Source organism: Cariama cristata, unplaced genomic scaffold (assembly GCF_000690535.1).
Source record: "Cariama cristata isolate BGI_N322 unplaced genomic scaffold, ASM69053v1 scaffold16411, whole genome shotgun sequence".
NCBI lineage: Eukaryota > Metazoa > Chordata > Aves > Cariamiformes > Cariamidae > Cariama > Cariama cristata.
Genome location: NW_009598900.1, coordinates 18,075 through 34,239, shown reverse-complemented (window position 1 = coordinate 34,239; position 16,165 = coordinate 18,075). Strand labels below are relative to the sequence as shown.

At 38.8% G+C, this 16,165-nt stretch overlaps 1 protein-coding gene across 1 annotated transcript in view; it reads left to right on the top strand.

The window, feature by feature from the left end:
• Window positions 1-364: 364 nt before the first annotated feature.
• The window catches only part of LOC104168779 (glycine receptor subunit alpha-2), a gene marked incomplete at its 3' end in the record, with an annotated part of 30,980 nt that continues 15,179 nt past the window's right edge, over window positions 365-16,165 (top strand). The window contains exons 1-2 of the mRNA XM_009709490.1: window positions 365-513; window positions 2,670-2,803. Coding sequence (XP_009707792.1) covers window positions 446-513; window positions 2,670-2,803 — 202 coding nt within the window. The remainder of the gene's footprint in view (window positions 514-2,669; window positions 2,804-16,165) is intronic.

The following is a 16,165-nucleotide window of genomic DNA, read 5'->3' as shown; positions in this document are numbered from 1 at the left end:
CATAAATACTAATTTTCAAAGCAAAAAGGGAATAAAACATACTGACAACAGAACTGCTCTCAGCGCTGTTCCCTTTTGCGTGATGCTCCTTGCATAGTTGGGTTTCTTCTTATTTTCTTTTCCTGTTTTTCTTTCTTTTTCTTTTCTCCCCCCCCCCCCCCCCCCCCCCCCCCCACAACAACCTGTGTTTCTCTACCCTACACCTTTGTCTCTTTTGTGCTGGCTGCTGGAGATGATCCTAGGCTTGACCTGACCATGATTCCAAGGACTGGCACTTCTTTTTTACCCCGAGTTTGTAGAGATCCAGACCTTCTCTTCCCGATTGTCAAGAAAATTAAATTATTGCTGAATTTGGGAATCTAGGCAGCACCAGCTTACTTTTTCCCTGCATCTCTCTGGAATAATTTCTGGGATATTTTCCAAATCATCACAGAAAGCAGGAGGAATGAACCGGCAGCTAGTGAAAATTTTGACAACCTTGTTTGCGTTTTTCTTAGAGACAAACCACTTCAGGTAGGTGATACGACTCTATGTGATGATATTTGTCAAAAGGTTGTGGAAATCATAACTATAAAGATACTACGTCATGTTAACCTAGTTTGTTTGCTGTATTTGAGAGTATTTCATGTTCATGCTATACAGGCTATCCCTTTTACACTCACAGACTCGTTGCTTGGTAACAAACACAAAAAATAATAATCTCAAGTTTGGGTGATCTGTTTTCCATTTGTCTGATTCAAAGACATGTTTTTTCACTGAGTATCAGTATAGCTAAAAACGTTTTCTTCAGTTTTTCTTCCAAGATGCAAATTCTCTACTCCCACCAGACATTGTTTAGGAAGTTGCTTTGGTTCCCTTCTCTTCAAGCTTTGGAAATGATTGAACCAGTTTTGTCAGAGATGTAGTTATTTGAAATTAGAGAACCAGCCCTCTGATTTTGGGAAAACCCTGGATCAGACCAGTATTGTGCTCACTTAAAGCACCAGTACATACGATTGTTGTTTCTAAATTTTTGTTAATATTTCATGAGCTTTTGCTTCAGTTGTTGACTTTTTGCAGTACAGAGCAAACAGGTCAGTCTTATTAACCAAAACACCGCTTTAGCTGAGATTCATTATTATACTATACGCTGCTGCGTATCTACATGTCCACTTATAAAGTGTGTTTATATGAGTAATGAGATATATATACAGTGACAGAGTGAAATAGTGTTTATATTCATGAGTCTGGGATCACAACGTAACTCATAACTCTGAATGAAACCAGAACTAATTTGTGTAGGAACATCCCAAATAAGTGCACTGGATTAATTTTCCAGTTTTTATTACCTTAATTGAATGTTTTTAGTATTTAATTGGGGAATATAATCTATAATGTATTAAAAATTAAAGGTGTTTTGTAATGGTACCATGTCATTGACAGAAGCAAAAAGAAGCAACCGCCCCCTGTAAATGGAACCTGAAAAAACGCGGGGAATCACACCGTGAGAATTTACTGTCGCCTTACCTTTTAACAACGCTGGTGCTTTTGTAAAGGGATAAAGGATTTGATATTTGCTTCTCGTTTCAGATGCTGACATATATATCTAATTTGTTTATACTTGAGTATAGATGCACAAATAAAACCCCATGAAACACTCCTGAAACTGAGTGGTTCCCTTTGGGCAAATATATAAACAGAGAGTGGTTAAGAAGAAACAGCCATAGAATCACTTTTAATATAGCTCAAAGGTTACATTGAAATATAGATATAATGAAACTGGTTATTTTAAGAATCAAGATAATGCTTTATGATGAACTCTGTGCCTCTACACACCAAATATGACCATTTCATTCTAGTTTCTTTTTCCCTGGGGAGTAACCATGGGGAACTCCTAAATTCTCTTCCTCTGCAATATATAATGTGTTTGCAATATGTAATATGCTATGTACACAGCATTTCACATGCATATATGGTACCAGAAGTTTGCTCTTAAATCCTGAAAACAGAGAAGTGTTCCAAGAGCTTGCACATAAATACCAGCTGGTAATAATACTGATAAATTTTTTTACTTGATGTTCTATGGTAAAAAAACCCGAAGATCAGATGTGACTGACTCTGGAACCCTTTTTGCCATGTTGAGGAAGAAATCAGACATTCACTAGCATGATTTAAATCTTTGTTGGGTAGCATCTGTAAAAACATTTTTTTGCGTCTATATTCTTCCCAACATTAACCAATATTTTTCTCTATTACTTGGTGAGTGCTGCCAGCTATTGTTTGGAAGTTTAAGACCACCCCACCTTAAACCAGTGTTAACATATAGTTTTAACAGCATAAATGTAATTGAAGAAATTATATGGAATAGAATATCAAAGTCTCTATAAGATTGCTCTGTACGTTAAGATGAAGAGTAAATTAAATCTTCTAAAGTCTTAAAGCTGTAATGAATTTCTTTTTAAAGCTGAGGTTTCTTTCTGAATAGTAAATTGTGTCCATGTATACTACTTAAGCTCTTTTTTTTTTCTAGAAGGAAGTTTTCAGGTGAAAAATAGACTATATTGTTCTATAAAAATATTAATTGCTACATTCACTGAATTGAGACAGTTTTATGTAGTGTTATAATTTCTCCATGACTTGAATACAATACAAGCTAAATATTAGCTAATGGTGGCTAATAATTTATTTAGGACGACTTTCTGTAAAGAACATGATTCAAGATCTGGAAAATCCCCCTCACAGACCCTGTCTCCTTCAGATTTTTTGGACAAATTGATGGGAAGGACATCGGGGTATGATGCTAGAATCAGACCAAATTTTAAAGGTAAGTTTTTTTAAGACTTCTGATTAATTAATCAGTTATGTTTTGGACAAATTATAGGTTTGAGAGTTTTACCTCTGGGTTCGGACTCTCTTTTCAATAACTTCAATTTTCTAGTGTGATAATGTACTGGAGATCTGTTGATCCATGGAGAGGACTAGGAGAGCAGTGTAGGTAACAAGAATCCAGAGACTGAAAACTCTTTTCACATGACAGTAACGTTTAGCTATCAGAGGATGCTTCTGAAGACCTCACTAATTCCATATAGTAAGTAGGATCCCAGGTTCCCCACTAAAAGCAATTGAGATGACTTATTCCTGAAATTTTTAAGCCATGAAGACAATATCTTTAACATTTCCATGCTGAGTTGTTGTCTTCTTTATAACAATGTCTGGAAAAAAGGTCTATCCCTTTGTTCAACTTGAAGAAAGTAAAAACTTCTTCCCCAAAGTAGTGAGGTAGGACTTAAGGTGTGCACACAAATTTTATCCTCGAATGTTGACTAAATGATTGCTCAGGATCCCTACAAAATATAAAAGCCATATTCTATTTGTCACTTCCATGACTCCCTTCTTTTCTTCCAAAATTTGGACTGAGCTATGGAAAATCACCACCACCATTCCAACAGAAAGAAGGCTGTGGACTGGAGACTTCTTTTGCAACCATTACCATTCACAGCAAGTTTTCCTTGCTGTAGTCCTGTAAATCCCTATGGAAGTGAGCACAGAATGTCTTGTAGCTTTGAATGAAAGGAGTTGGGAGAGAAGTTTTCATTGCACATACTTAGCGTTTCTGGAGAGCCCTATAATTCCTCCAAAACTGGCTCTTCTATGCCAATTTAAAGCTCAGAAAGTGCTTTTATTTTGAAAACTGATAAAAAGCTTGCTTCCTTCCTTAACAAATCTGATGCCAATGTACCTTTGCACTCATATCTATTGGTTTTGGTCACCGAAATGCATGTTTTCCTATATTGAGCCTTGTTAACAGTGCTGTGAAAGTTGATAATGACTGGAAAAAACAATCATTTCTTAGTCAGTGAATGAACTGTTAGGAAAGAAGCAGCTCACGCGTCAATGAGAAAAGTGTTTAATTAAATTTAGATCAAAGATCAGTTTCTTCTCTCTGTTCCACATGTGCAAATTACAAGATTTGGAGTGCCTTTTTTGGACTGCTTTCTATGCCTGAATGAGGAGTAACCTAGTATGGCTTTCAGATCCAAAGGTCTGAAAGCTGATAAATTGAAAAAAACTCTGGTCAGGGAAGTCTTAAGTTTTCATTTCAGAAGAATTTTCAAAGTGCTTATTGAGTTCCTGAACTAGAGTTCACGTTAGCTTATAGTAGGTAATATTGCATTAGGTTCCCACATTCATTTTGTGCATTTGCATGAGTCTCAGCAAAGTTTTAGAGACTGCAAGTGAAGGCAGAGGGAGGGACACTAAAAGAAAACTTCTGCTTCATCTCTTGTAGCTCACATAGGAGGAGGAATAGTAGCAGTCCCTGTACATAGGAGGAATTAAAGACAGCTCTTTATTGCTCCCCAGTACATGTCTAAAACCATTTTGTGAAAATCACAGGAGGAGTTGGATTCACAGCTTTGCTCCCCTGATGTTCAAGCGGGTAGAGCAGGTATGGTGTGCATGGCGCTGGATGGTGCATGCTGAGCTGTTTGACAGGCACTGCTCCTCTCCAAGTCCCACCGTTTGTTTGTGTTCTCAAAGCAAAGCTGCTGCCTAATGACACTTATGAGCCCTTAATGGCAAAGAATCTGCCTTTTTTATTTTTGATTATTTTTTTTTAAGACACTTTACAGAGCAGATTAGTACTTCACAGCAGTTTGAACTGATAAACAGATCTTCTGCATTTTTTTGTAATTTCACATCTCTGAGCTCTCCCAGATCTCTCAGACTTCTGGTGAGGGGTCTGAAAGGTTTTACTGCTCTTTACTAAGTTCCTTTGAAGAGTATTTTGCATCTCAGAGTTCAGAACTAGAAAGTTAAGTCATGCTGGTTTGAACTTCACATCACCAGTCAAAATCTTGACAGCTGATAACCTTTTTTATTAGTCAGCATGACGCACACCCATGTTCTAGTTGCCCAAGTCTTGTTAACTTTTTTTAAAAAATGAAAATACTTATTATTCTATATTGCTTATTTTTTCCTTCTAAAGAACAAGAAGCACAGCTGCAAAGAGGTCAAAATAAATTTCTCTCACATGGAGTTAAGTATTAGAAAATTTTTTTTTGTACTGAATCTTTATTGTGACCATAATACAAATTGTTTCAGTTTCTAACATTCATTAACGTGTCTGAGATCTTTTTGGGGATATAGGTTACTGTACAATACTGATATTCTAAAACATCTAAATGGATGGATGTATGAAATGTTGAATGACTACCTAATTTATAACAGTTTTTTGTATTTTAAGGCAAGAATTCTTAAACATAAAAGACGTTTGCAGGAACAAGGGTTTAAACTAGGGGTCTGCTATCTGGCTTTGCATGTAGTCCAGGGTTAATATTTGTTTCCTGCTTTTCACAAAAGACGTTGTGGATCAAGATAGTTGTGCCACTACTCATACATTTGTCTAGCTTTTTCTGCTTTAGACCAGTTACATAGCTTTCTCTGACTCCACCGTAGGCATTTTAAAGTGTCAGAAAAGTCAGATTTCATGGAAAGGCAGCTGAGTAGAACCCATTTATCTTATACCACTGATTATACAATAATTAAATATACTTTTATGACTAGTCTGAATTAGTGGAAAACAGCAGCTATTTGATTAATTTGTGGAATAAAGGCTATGCATTCTAAAGAGAGAGGAAAATGGTACTTACTGGAACAAGGTGTTTTATCCAGATAAAGCATTTCATCATTAGTTGTTGCTTTTCCCTAACTTGCTCTTGCAAATTAGAAAATTCAGGAAGATAATGGGGGAGCAACAGGTGAATATCTAAGTGTCTAGACATCAACAACAAGGTTTTTCGATTTATTTTTTTTTTTCAGAATTACTATGCAGAAAGATCCTTTCTTTTTTGTATCTCTCTGTCTTATACAATCATTTGAAACCACAGGAGCAGCTTTCTGGTTCTTCTTGACACACCAAGTGATCGGATACAGAATGACCAGGCACTAAGAGGGACTGTCCCCCTGACAAACACCCAGAGAGAATTACCAGAGTGACATCTCTCAAAATTCCCTTTCTTTAATCACTGTCTGTCAGATACTTAATGCATGTTTTTTCATCTTACACTTATCTTTTATTGAATTTGAATAGGCTAATAATTTGTGTAAGGACACAGAGGGGAATACTTTTAAATGTAAATATGAAGACTGCAATCTAATAGTAATTGAAGTCCCTAAGTGTCTTTCTGTTGACAGCAAACATACGCTCGTGATCCTATGAGTTAACTTACTGTTTCTTCTTTGATTATACCACCAGCGGAGCATGGTTTCTGTAAAATAATAAAAAGTGAAACCTGCATGAGGTACTTTTTACCTGATTAATATTAATGTTATATATTTTAATAGTAAAAACCACCACCAACAAATCAGAGTGACGCATTTTACTTTCTCCAGTGCTCACTTTGCTTTCCACAACAAAACCAGAAATAGCAACGTAGGGCACCTGCATCATAAAACTAACCGAGAATGTGCCTTCTCACTGGTAGAAACCAGAGATGGTGAAGCGGTATCTTAGATTAGTGTATATTCAGCTCGGACTCCCACAAGAGCATTGCATGTAATGCCATGATACAAGGAATCAATCTACAACTTAATCACAACATGAGACGTGGGGCTAATGAACCATGTAAAATCTGAACATAAGCTAGAAATGATCAGATAGAAGAAACTATTTATCTATAGGCACTGTTATGTCCTTCATGCCAAATACTTTAAGTAGTAGACTGGCTGTCATGCCCTGGGTGGAGAGAAGGGGAGTTTGTCACCAAGAGCTCCAGAAATGTGTTATCTTTTGGTATGGAAAAGGTTTGCAGTGAAGATGACAGTGATTTTCTTTTTTATTGGATTTCATTCTGTGATTTAAGTGCATTCTTTCCCATTAAGTCATTATTTTCTAAAGAATTTTTATGGAGTTACATGGAGACGTGTAGCAAGAGTGTCTATTAATGTTACCCTTATTACTGGGTGGTGCAATGCAGTGTGAATTAACTTGCTCAAAAGCTACTGTTTCTGAACTCAGAGAAGTCTTGTTAGAGGGTTGCAGTTTGGAGGTATAGTGACTAATTGTAAAAGATTAGTCTGTGATTAGAGCAGTGTAATGTCATTTTCATGCCGAGTCAGTGGGTTTATATCTGAATAATAAACACATGGACTAAGTATTTTACTGAAAATTAGCTCGACAACTGTTACAGGAAATGGCTTACGCACTTTAATACTTTAACTCCTTGGCAGCAAGGGTCAGTTTTTCCCATATGTTCAAGCTCATTGCTTACTTATTTAGTCCCTGAGTTGATCAGTAATGAAATGCTTAAAAAAGCATGAATGGAAATCACTGAATGACATTTAAGGGTGAAATTAATGGCATCAGGCTTAATAAATAAAAGCAGCTTCTAGGTATGTGCGAAGAAGAGGAATTATCTGCAGAAGTTGACCTTAATCTAGACATGACATTTCACAATAAATAACTGTTGGAAAAACAACCTGTAAATACATATAAAAGTTAAAAAGTGTACGAAGATAGGCTGTGGGACGGCAGTGATTTGGTCTCCGGTGGTTAACAGCCTTCCCAAAGGCAGACTTCAGTTGCTAACAACTACTGGCCACGAAGTCAGATGCAGTAAGTATCCTGTACTGGGCTATTTTCCACACAGTTCAAAGGCTCAAAGGGCCACGTTCGCTGGAGACTCAAATCCCATTCAGACACGACAGCATGTAGTAAGAAAGTACATAGTGTTGGTGCATTCACATTGTAGGGCATGGGCTGAAGGTTCATTGTAGAAGAAGAGAGGCTACCTGTCCAATTTTTGGATGCGGCCAGGCCATTGGACTCCCTAAATACAGGTTGCTTGAGATGTGCAAGCATCCATTATTAGGGAGGTATGCTTCTGGTTTATTTTCCACCTTGAAACACATCTACAACTTTACACTGTTTTCAGATGAAGCTGAGTACACGTATCTCACTGCACAGTTAGATGCTGCACAAGGATCCTTACCCACAGGATATCGAGTTTCGTTGGTTTTGTTCTATTTATCTTCAACTACAAAAATGTAGCTAAGGCAATGATGTTCAGCCCCTGCCCTAGGCATGAACGTTTTCATGCAGAAAACTTTTTACCACAATTACGCAAAGTTTCTTTTAATTGTGTTTATTTTAAAACTGCTGGTAAAGAGGGCTATGGAACTTGTCCTTCTCCCCCTATTTCTCTAATTTCAGGTTGTTTCCCAGAACATGAGTAGGCTGGGGAAGTTGCATTGTTAGTTAGGTTATGTCTAGGCTTCGAGACAAATGGGGTCAGACAGTAAGCTCAAGCAGCCCCCCTGATTAACTACGCTGCTTAGCTGTTTGCTCATTCCCTGGATCTCTTTCTGAGCTCCCTGCAGCCAGCTCCCTCCAAAGCAAGTCAGAAAGGCTGCGAGCATGCAGCAGTGTAAAGCACAAGCTAACTGAGGTTGCTTGGCATCTGAGCTGCGGATATGTCCCTGGTCTTCTTTTACATTTAAAAGGTTAGCCACAGAGATCTGTATTGCATTGGTGTGTTGCCTTTATTCAGAACCAATGGTTTAATTAAGAGATATCAATGGATTTGGCTGTTGTCATGGAATATTGGTCTGCTGCTGCATAAACTGCCAAGGGAATTTATGAGAAACAAATGTCAAAGCAGAGCCAAAGACGATATCAAAGCAGGAGACGCTATAGTTTTGATCATGTTCTAATTTAATTGTATGGTTTTTATCACATTCATTGTCATGTTTAGATTTAAATTTTCTATACAGTTGGATCCAATACGCTTGGGTCGCTCATTAAGCATCTTGTTGTATTTTGACTGTCTTAGGAAAAATGCAATTTATATGTAAAATACGTAAAAACATGTACACTTAATTTACTATAAACATACCCATTTATAAACTGCAAATCTATTATATATGGTGATATAGTAACGAGGAATATGTATACATAAAACAGAATTGTGCAGTTTTATTAGACAGTTGCATTAGCTTCCCCCCCCCCTTTGATTTAGCTCCCCCCCCCCCCCGCCTCTGGAAATATGAGTATAAATCTCTGATTAAGTCAACAGAAAATGTATGTTTGATGGTTCAGCTTCCAAATACACATTTCACAGTCTTTCACAGAAATGAGTGATTTTAACAGTCTGCAGAGAAGAGCCCCCCAAATGATGCAGACAGGGTGGTACAGGGTCTGACACAGCTCTAAGACAAAGGGTGCACGATGTCTGGCATAAATAGTGACCTGCCAATGTCATAAACCAAGTCCATGATTAAAATTAAAAATTTACAAAAATATAAAGACTCGGATTCTGGAAACCATGCAAGATCTGAGCAGTACAGTTCATGAGAGAGAAGTGTCATTCATGAAGTATTCAGTTACTTATAAGGGATAAATCAGAGCAACCTAGCGCATTATCTGAACTGTGCCAGGTACCAGCAAACCTCAGGTATTGCAAGGGCATGGAGACACATTGATTATTCCTTATGCCTCAGCTACATGCCAGCAGCCGGGAAGGGTGGAAGTGTAAAGGCTTCATGAGCCAATAAAAGAAATAAGCTTTTAAAACAGGACTTAGAAGGAATATAAATCCACAAACACGGAAAACCCTCTGGAAATCCCTGATCCACCTGCTGTGTAATGCTGGCAGTGCATTACTATTTTATTTTAAAGTTCCTCGCATTCTCTCACTTCTGCTCCAGAGTGTGCCCAGAGCTGCCCCAGGCTGCCTAGCTTAGCACCTACCTCACCCCTACGTCAAACTCATGCTCTCTGATGAGGCACTGCTCCACCTCCATCTCCATGCAGGGACCAGGTATCTCAGAGACTCCCTTATATTCCACAGGAAAGGGATTCCTCTCAGGGTGGATCTGTGATCAGTTAAAAAACCCCACAAACACAAAACAGTGACTATGGGTGGCCTGCCTTCCTCTACAATATACGCAAGATTTTTAGTCCAGTTTCCTCAGCATAAAGGGTTTAGTATCTGATCCAAAGGGTTATAAATTATTCTGGCCAATTTTGCAGCAAAAAGCTCACGCTCACTAAGCCAGGGAGAAAATACGAAGGGAACATGGCTTTTCCACCTTGCAATTTAGCTGCTTGTCTGAGAGGGGAGAGCATTCACTCTTGACCATTTTGGTGTGATGCACAGAAGTGACTGCTGTAGCCATTACACCTCAGGGGCAGTTGATGTAATAGTTACAGAGAACGTTGTAAGGACAGGGATTGAGAGCCAGCACTTCTCTCACTCTTCCTGACAATTGCCCAGACCACTAAGATACAAACTTGTGTGAGGGCATTTTCTTTCACTTTCTCCAAATGTTGTGTTCTAAGTGCTTTGCTTCACAACTTGCTGGGTTCAGTAGGCTATCTGCATCTATTAAATGTTTTTAAAAGTGACCATAGCTGCACTTTAGGATGAATCCCATCTCCTCTGAAGAGGAGACAATGAGAGATATCACACCCTATTTTCCAAGAAACCCACAACCTTGTAGACTAGGAGGTGCAAGTTTGCATTCCTTCAGTCTGAAACAGATGTAGAAGCTCCTAGAAAGGACTCTTTCTGCATAAAATCTCTTAACGTTTTGTTATTGACTGCAAAATTGACCGTGTTTTGGAAGGAAAGACTGAAATTCTTGACTGATTTTTCAAAGTAAGATTGTATGTGTTGGTTTGGTGGAGAGCGATCTGAGCAGTGGATCCTGAATGAGGTACCTCGACCTTGCTAAGAAGCAGGGTTTCAGGAGGGGCCCCAAAGAGTCCATTGCGAATCATTTGCTCTCTGCAAGTAGTACCCAACTGTGCTGAAGCATTGTCCTCTCCCCAAGGACTGTATGATGTCCTTACAGTTCCTCCACAAGAGCCTGGGTGTTACACACCAAAGTATCAGACACTGCAACTCCTTCTACCTGCCATGGGTCAAGATTTTTTTGGCTATAGCAGACAGTGGACTGTCCAGGGAAGCACAGTAGCAGTATGATGCTCTTCTGTGAAAGCTAATAACCCCTACCTGTGTGTTTCTGTGTCTCCAAAACCCAGGACTGCATGGATGCAACCGGGTACATCTGCGACTAGATGAATTGTATACTTAAAGAATAGTAATGGATACTCAATTCATACACACTGCATGAACAAACTCATTCTTCCTCCATCCTGGAAACATGGCTATGGATTATCTCCCTTGCTTTTGTACTTGGGGAAATATACCTGAGAAAAGACTAAATGCTTTCCTTAAACCAGCATAGTTAGTCAGTGAAAACCTAGGATTAAAATTAACCAGATCAGTACTCATTATGTTAGGCTGCCTCTAACGACTGCTTTCCCAATGTGTGCTGTTTTTATGTCTTCGTCTTAAGCTATAAAACTGTCTTATCAGGATCACTCTTTCTTCTTGTGCTGTTTACTATGTCTAATAAAGAATTAGTCCTAAATAATAAATAAAATGACAGTAACACTTTGGCTGGAATGCTGCTATAAACTCTCACTGCAATTTAAAGCAGTTGTTGAACAGATGCATGCAAATTACATGCATGAGGCCAAACCAGGAACGTGTGTAAAAACTTGTTTTTTGCCAGGTGTGAATGTAGCCTGTTGCCTGGGCACAAACACATACACGCACTCTCCCCCATGCTGAACTAAAATGAAGACGTGGCCACTCCACCACTCCACATAAGACTTTCAGCAATTTTCCTTTCCAAACAGTGATAACCCATCAGATGGAGCAGTCTGAAGTGCTAAAAGCCTTTGGTCAGTCATCATACAAGAGCCATCCTAAAAATAAGCATTTGGGAGAATTTTGCAGCTCTTTGGCTCTATGCTCCTGAGAATAATTTTGCAGCTCTTTGCCTCCATACTCCTGAGAATTTTGTCACACTTCTGAGGCATTTTTTGTGTGAGGTAAAGCACATATGATCTCTTAAAAACAGATTCCAATTTTTTTTTTTTTTTTTTTTAAATGAAATAAAAACTTTGACTTATCAAAGATAAAATTAATTAGGGTCAGCATGAATTCAGGTCAATAAGCTCCTCAGTGTGGATATAGTCTCACTGATGACTTTGTAGAAGGCTCCTACTCAGCATGACTATTGGTGGTAGACATCAGAAAGAAAAAGACCAAATACCCTGACCTTGCAACACGCTTTATGTGCAGGGCTCTGAGCCTGTGTGAAAGCCATATGATGCTCCTCACAGCAATGCAGTGAGCATCCTGCATCAAAAAGCTGGCTTGGTATTGATAAAAAATTAAGTCAGTCAGTTTATAAGATGTTTATTTTCTAGGCTGGTGAAGAGTTCTCATTCTGACTCACATTCATCCAGCTATTTTATATATAGGAAGAACTGACGACTGAAAAAATTGCTGATGAAAGACACCCAAGAAGTGCCTTTAGGATGTCTTGCTGTTAAAAGACAGATTCTTTTTGGTATTCAGGATGTGGGAGACCACATAGGAGGTTCCCGAAGGGAGAGACGATGTGTGAAGGGGAGGGATAGGAGGCTGAGGTAAGCATGCAACAGTTCAGTTGATGGGAGCATTGAAGCTGAGAGTCAGCAGGGAGGAATTAATTTCAAAGTAATATTCTGTGCAGATTGTATGGAAATGAGTTGAACTATAAGGAGGCAAAAAATGGGAAAGGTTTGAAAATAAAAGGAAAATTTTATTTTATTAGTGCTAGATGTGGTGAGTATATGGGTCTGTGTGTCTCTGACCAGTTGTGGATTGCCATCTATACCAGCTCTTGACCATTTATGTTGTCATTTACCCTTATAACTGAGCCATCCCATTTGTCTAAATCCCATTGTTCCTCTGTGTCCCATGTATCATTTTGTGTATAATTCCCTAGCAGCCATAAATCAATGTCTACTCAGTAATGTTAGTCACCCAACCTGCTCTTTTTCTCCAAGTCTTGCATGTGCCTTCAGACAGTAAAGCAAGGAACACTATGGAGACATTAAAGGAAAAGTTGGCAGAATTGTGAAATAAAGTGAATGTTTGAGGCTCAGAGGAACAAAAAAAGGAGTTAAAATCGATTCTGAGACCTCTTTGTGGCCACAGGGAGAGGTATTGACCAAGCCCTGTATTTGAGACTGTACCTATTGATGCTTATAAATGAGCTTCCATTAATTTCTGCAGCACAAGATCAGAATCACAGTGAAGGAATGAAGTAAGAAATATTTAGAGAGAAAGGAATAAAGTACTTTTATATATATATATATATAAATGTTTTGAGGTGGGTATGCCAAGCAAAATGAAGCAGTTCATTCTGACTGAAAATAGAAACTGTGACTGGTTGACAACATTTCAATATTATTATTAATTTTTTTTTTCATTAAGTAGATCTTCCCTCCTGCCTTCTCTTCTCAGTAAATATTTTTTGTCTTGTGGTTCCATACGGTCTCTTAGGTGAGTTTTGGCTACTCTGACTTTGTAAAACATTATTAAAAATGAGATGACCCTATGCTGGAGTGTAGATATCATGACTAGAGATGTTACATCATCTTTCATTTAGCCACATTCAGGAAAGTCCCAGGCTTCTGCAGACATTATGTGGTTCACATGCCGACCAGCAGCAAAGAACTCTGTCTTCATTAATGCAACACAACCGAGCAGTTTCTCAGAATCAAGTGCGACTGAGGCTGAGAGCCTCTGCCTTTGCATTTGCTCCCTTCAGGGAGCACTGCTCGGTGATAAGAAAATAAGTAGATGCCTGGATCTTTTCATGTCATAAGAAAAGCAAACAATTAAATTTCCCCAAATACTACCCATCGCTCTATTGCATTAGAGGAAGGAAGACTTCAGAAAGAGATGCCTTGCAGTGAGGTGCTTGTCATGAAGTGACATGGAAAGACTTGAAAAAAAAGTGGAGAACTCAGAGGAAAAAAAAAGGTTGATGGACGTATGAAGACTTGAAGCATTTATTTGAATATTTTCAAAGTTCACAGAAGTACCAAGTAACTTTGCACTGTAGGCTTGCAGTTCGAATGGGAAGTTTCCAGACATAAAATTTCTACTTCACTGTTTTTTAGATTTATTTCCACAGACTCATTTGCACATGGAAGGCTTTAGCTCTGGGACTGGCTGCACTCAGTCACAAGTGTGACTGAGGCTTGTGTAGAAATATCTGAGTTAGCTTTCAAGTAATGTGCTGAGAGGTGCTCTGTGCCACACCGAGATGATACAGAGCTCAGCACAAGCTATAATGCCTGAGGTTAATGGCCTCCGGTGAATTCCAGCCTGCCATGACTACATTGGTAGCAGCCCTGAAACTACCCAGGTGAAAGTCAGCTCCAGTGCATTTATACAATCCGTTGTGACTGCTATGGCTCTGTATTCTTCGTAGACTGGCTCAGGTTAGCTGGGTAAATCAGGAGTGTGTCAACTGTTTAAAGGGCTTTTCATTTCTGAGGTCCTGGTTTGTGGAGTGAAATAAAATAGTGCCTGAAAATTGTTCTTGTGCAGTGTCTATTAGATAACCTGTGTGGAAATATCCCACTGCACCCCTGAGCTGACAGTAATATATGTTTCTGTTATCAGCCCCAGCAGAAAGAGTCAGGGAAGAATGAACACATCATATGGACTACCCTGTAATGCCAAATGCAGAACTGAAGAGGTTTTGTAGTGTGAGACTTACCTTCCTCTTCCAGAACTGGGTCTGTGGACAAAGGCATTCACTGAATGTGAAGCATGCCAATCCAACAATTTTCACAAGCGCTTTAAGGCACAAAAAAGTGCATCTTAGCAGGGATTCTCCTTCAGTGAAATGTTGATAGGATTTTACTGGCATGACTTCCATCACATTCAGCAATAGTCCCACAGCTGAAAACTCACATACCACTTCAGAAATTGATTACCCACTGTTTGACCTCGGACTGTGTCAATGTATATATATAGATGGCTTTAGCTGTACTTGCTCCAGAGACATTTTCTTTCTGTGACTCATTCTGTAATCACCTGGATCTGACAGTCACCAAAGTATTTGTCTTGTGAGGCCTCCGTGGTATTTTGCTGAAGAAGAGCTTTCAATTTTGGAATGTCACATGCCCTTTTCATATCCAGGTCATGTCAAAAGGCCAAATTTTTTGCTCAGATGTTTTCTCAAGTTAACCAAGTGAAGGGAAGCAGCTTAGATCTTGATGTAAGGGAAGAGTTGTCTTGATGCCATTTTGGTTTTTTATGTTTGTGTGTGTGCCCATATATGCACTTCTGGAAACAGGCAGCTGGAACTAGGGAAAAATTGTACGTTCCTCTATCTGTACTTCCCTGCTGATTCCACTCAGCGTTATCTGTATCTCTTGCCTGCTTTGGATGGGGTATGTTGTGTCTCCTCCAGTCTGTAAATACCATTGTCATAAGTGGTGTTGCTCACATATATTCCTCAGATACTTGGTAGTATTTGGGCTTAGTGATATCTGTGGGAATGAGAGTCCTAAAAAGGATTTAGACAGCTAAATATCTCTGCAGGTCTTGCTCTGGCTCTGTTAGTGTTGCTCTTTGCCTTATTCTGTTGATCACAAATGGATATTGATGTCACAGAATATGATTCTGAGTCTCAGATGCAACAGTAAGCACCCAAAACTGTTGCCACATTACCACCAGGAAATGTGGCATTCTCAGCAAGCTAAGTTATTGTATATGACAGATAAACTTTCAGAGGAGGTTGGTTTTAGCTTGATGAAGCAGAACAATAATTTTGTCTTTATTCGATTTTTCCAACAAATTGCATCAGTGCAAAATACCATACAATTACTGTATTTCAGAGATGCCTGAGATTTCTACCCTTGTGTATTTTTTTGGCATTTGGAGGTTTAGTTTGTTTGTTTGTATAGTAGGTAGAATTGTCATCAATGAATAGTGAAAGTGACATAAGCATAATAATTTCTCTGGTACATTGGATTGTGATGAATACTTCTAAAGAAGAAGGAATTCTCTGTTTACTGGGCGTGACTATACTTAGGGAGTCAGAGTGATGCACTCCACAGAAATCTCATGGAAAGACAACCTCATAAATGAAAGTCATCACTCCCCAACAAGAAATGTCATCTTGATTTGTACGCCTTAGGGTAACTATGTTGTCCTGGTGTCGTTAATTCTGCCTCCTCTGACTGATACATTTCCCTCGCTGTTAACACTCTAATGAGATGATGATGTTTAAATGGAGGAAAACATTGGTTTTGCCCAAAGGC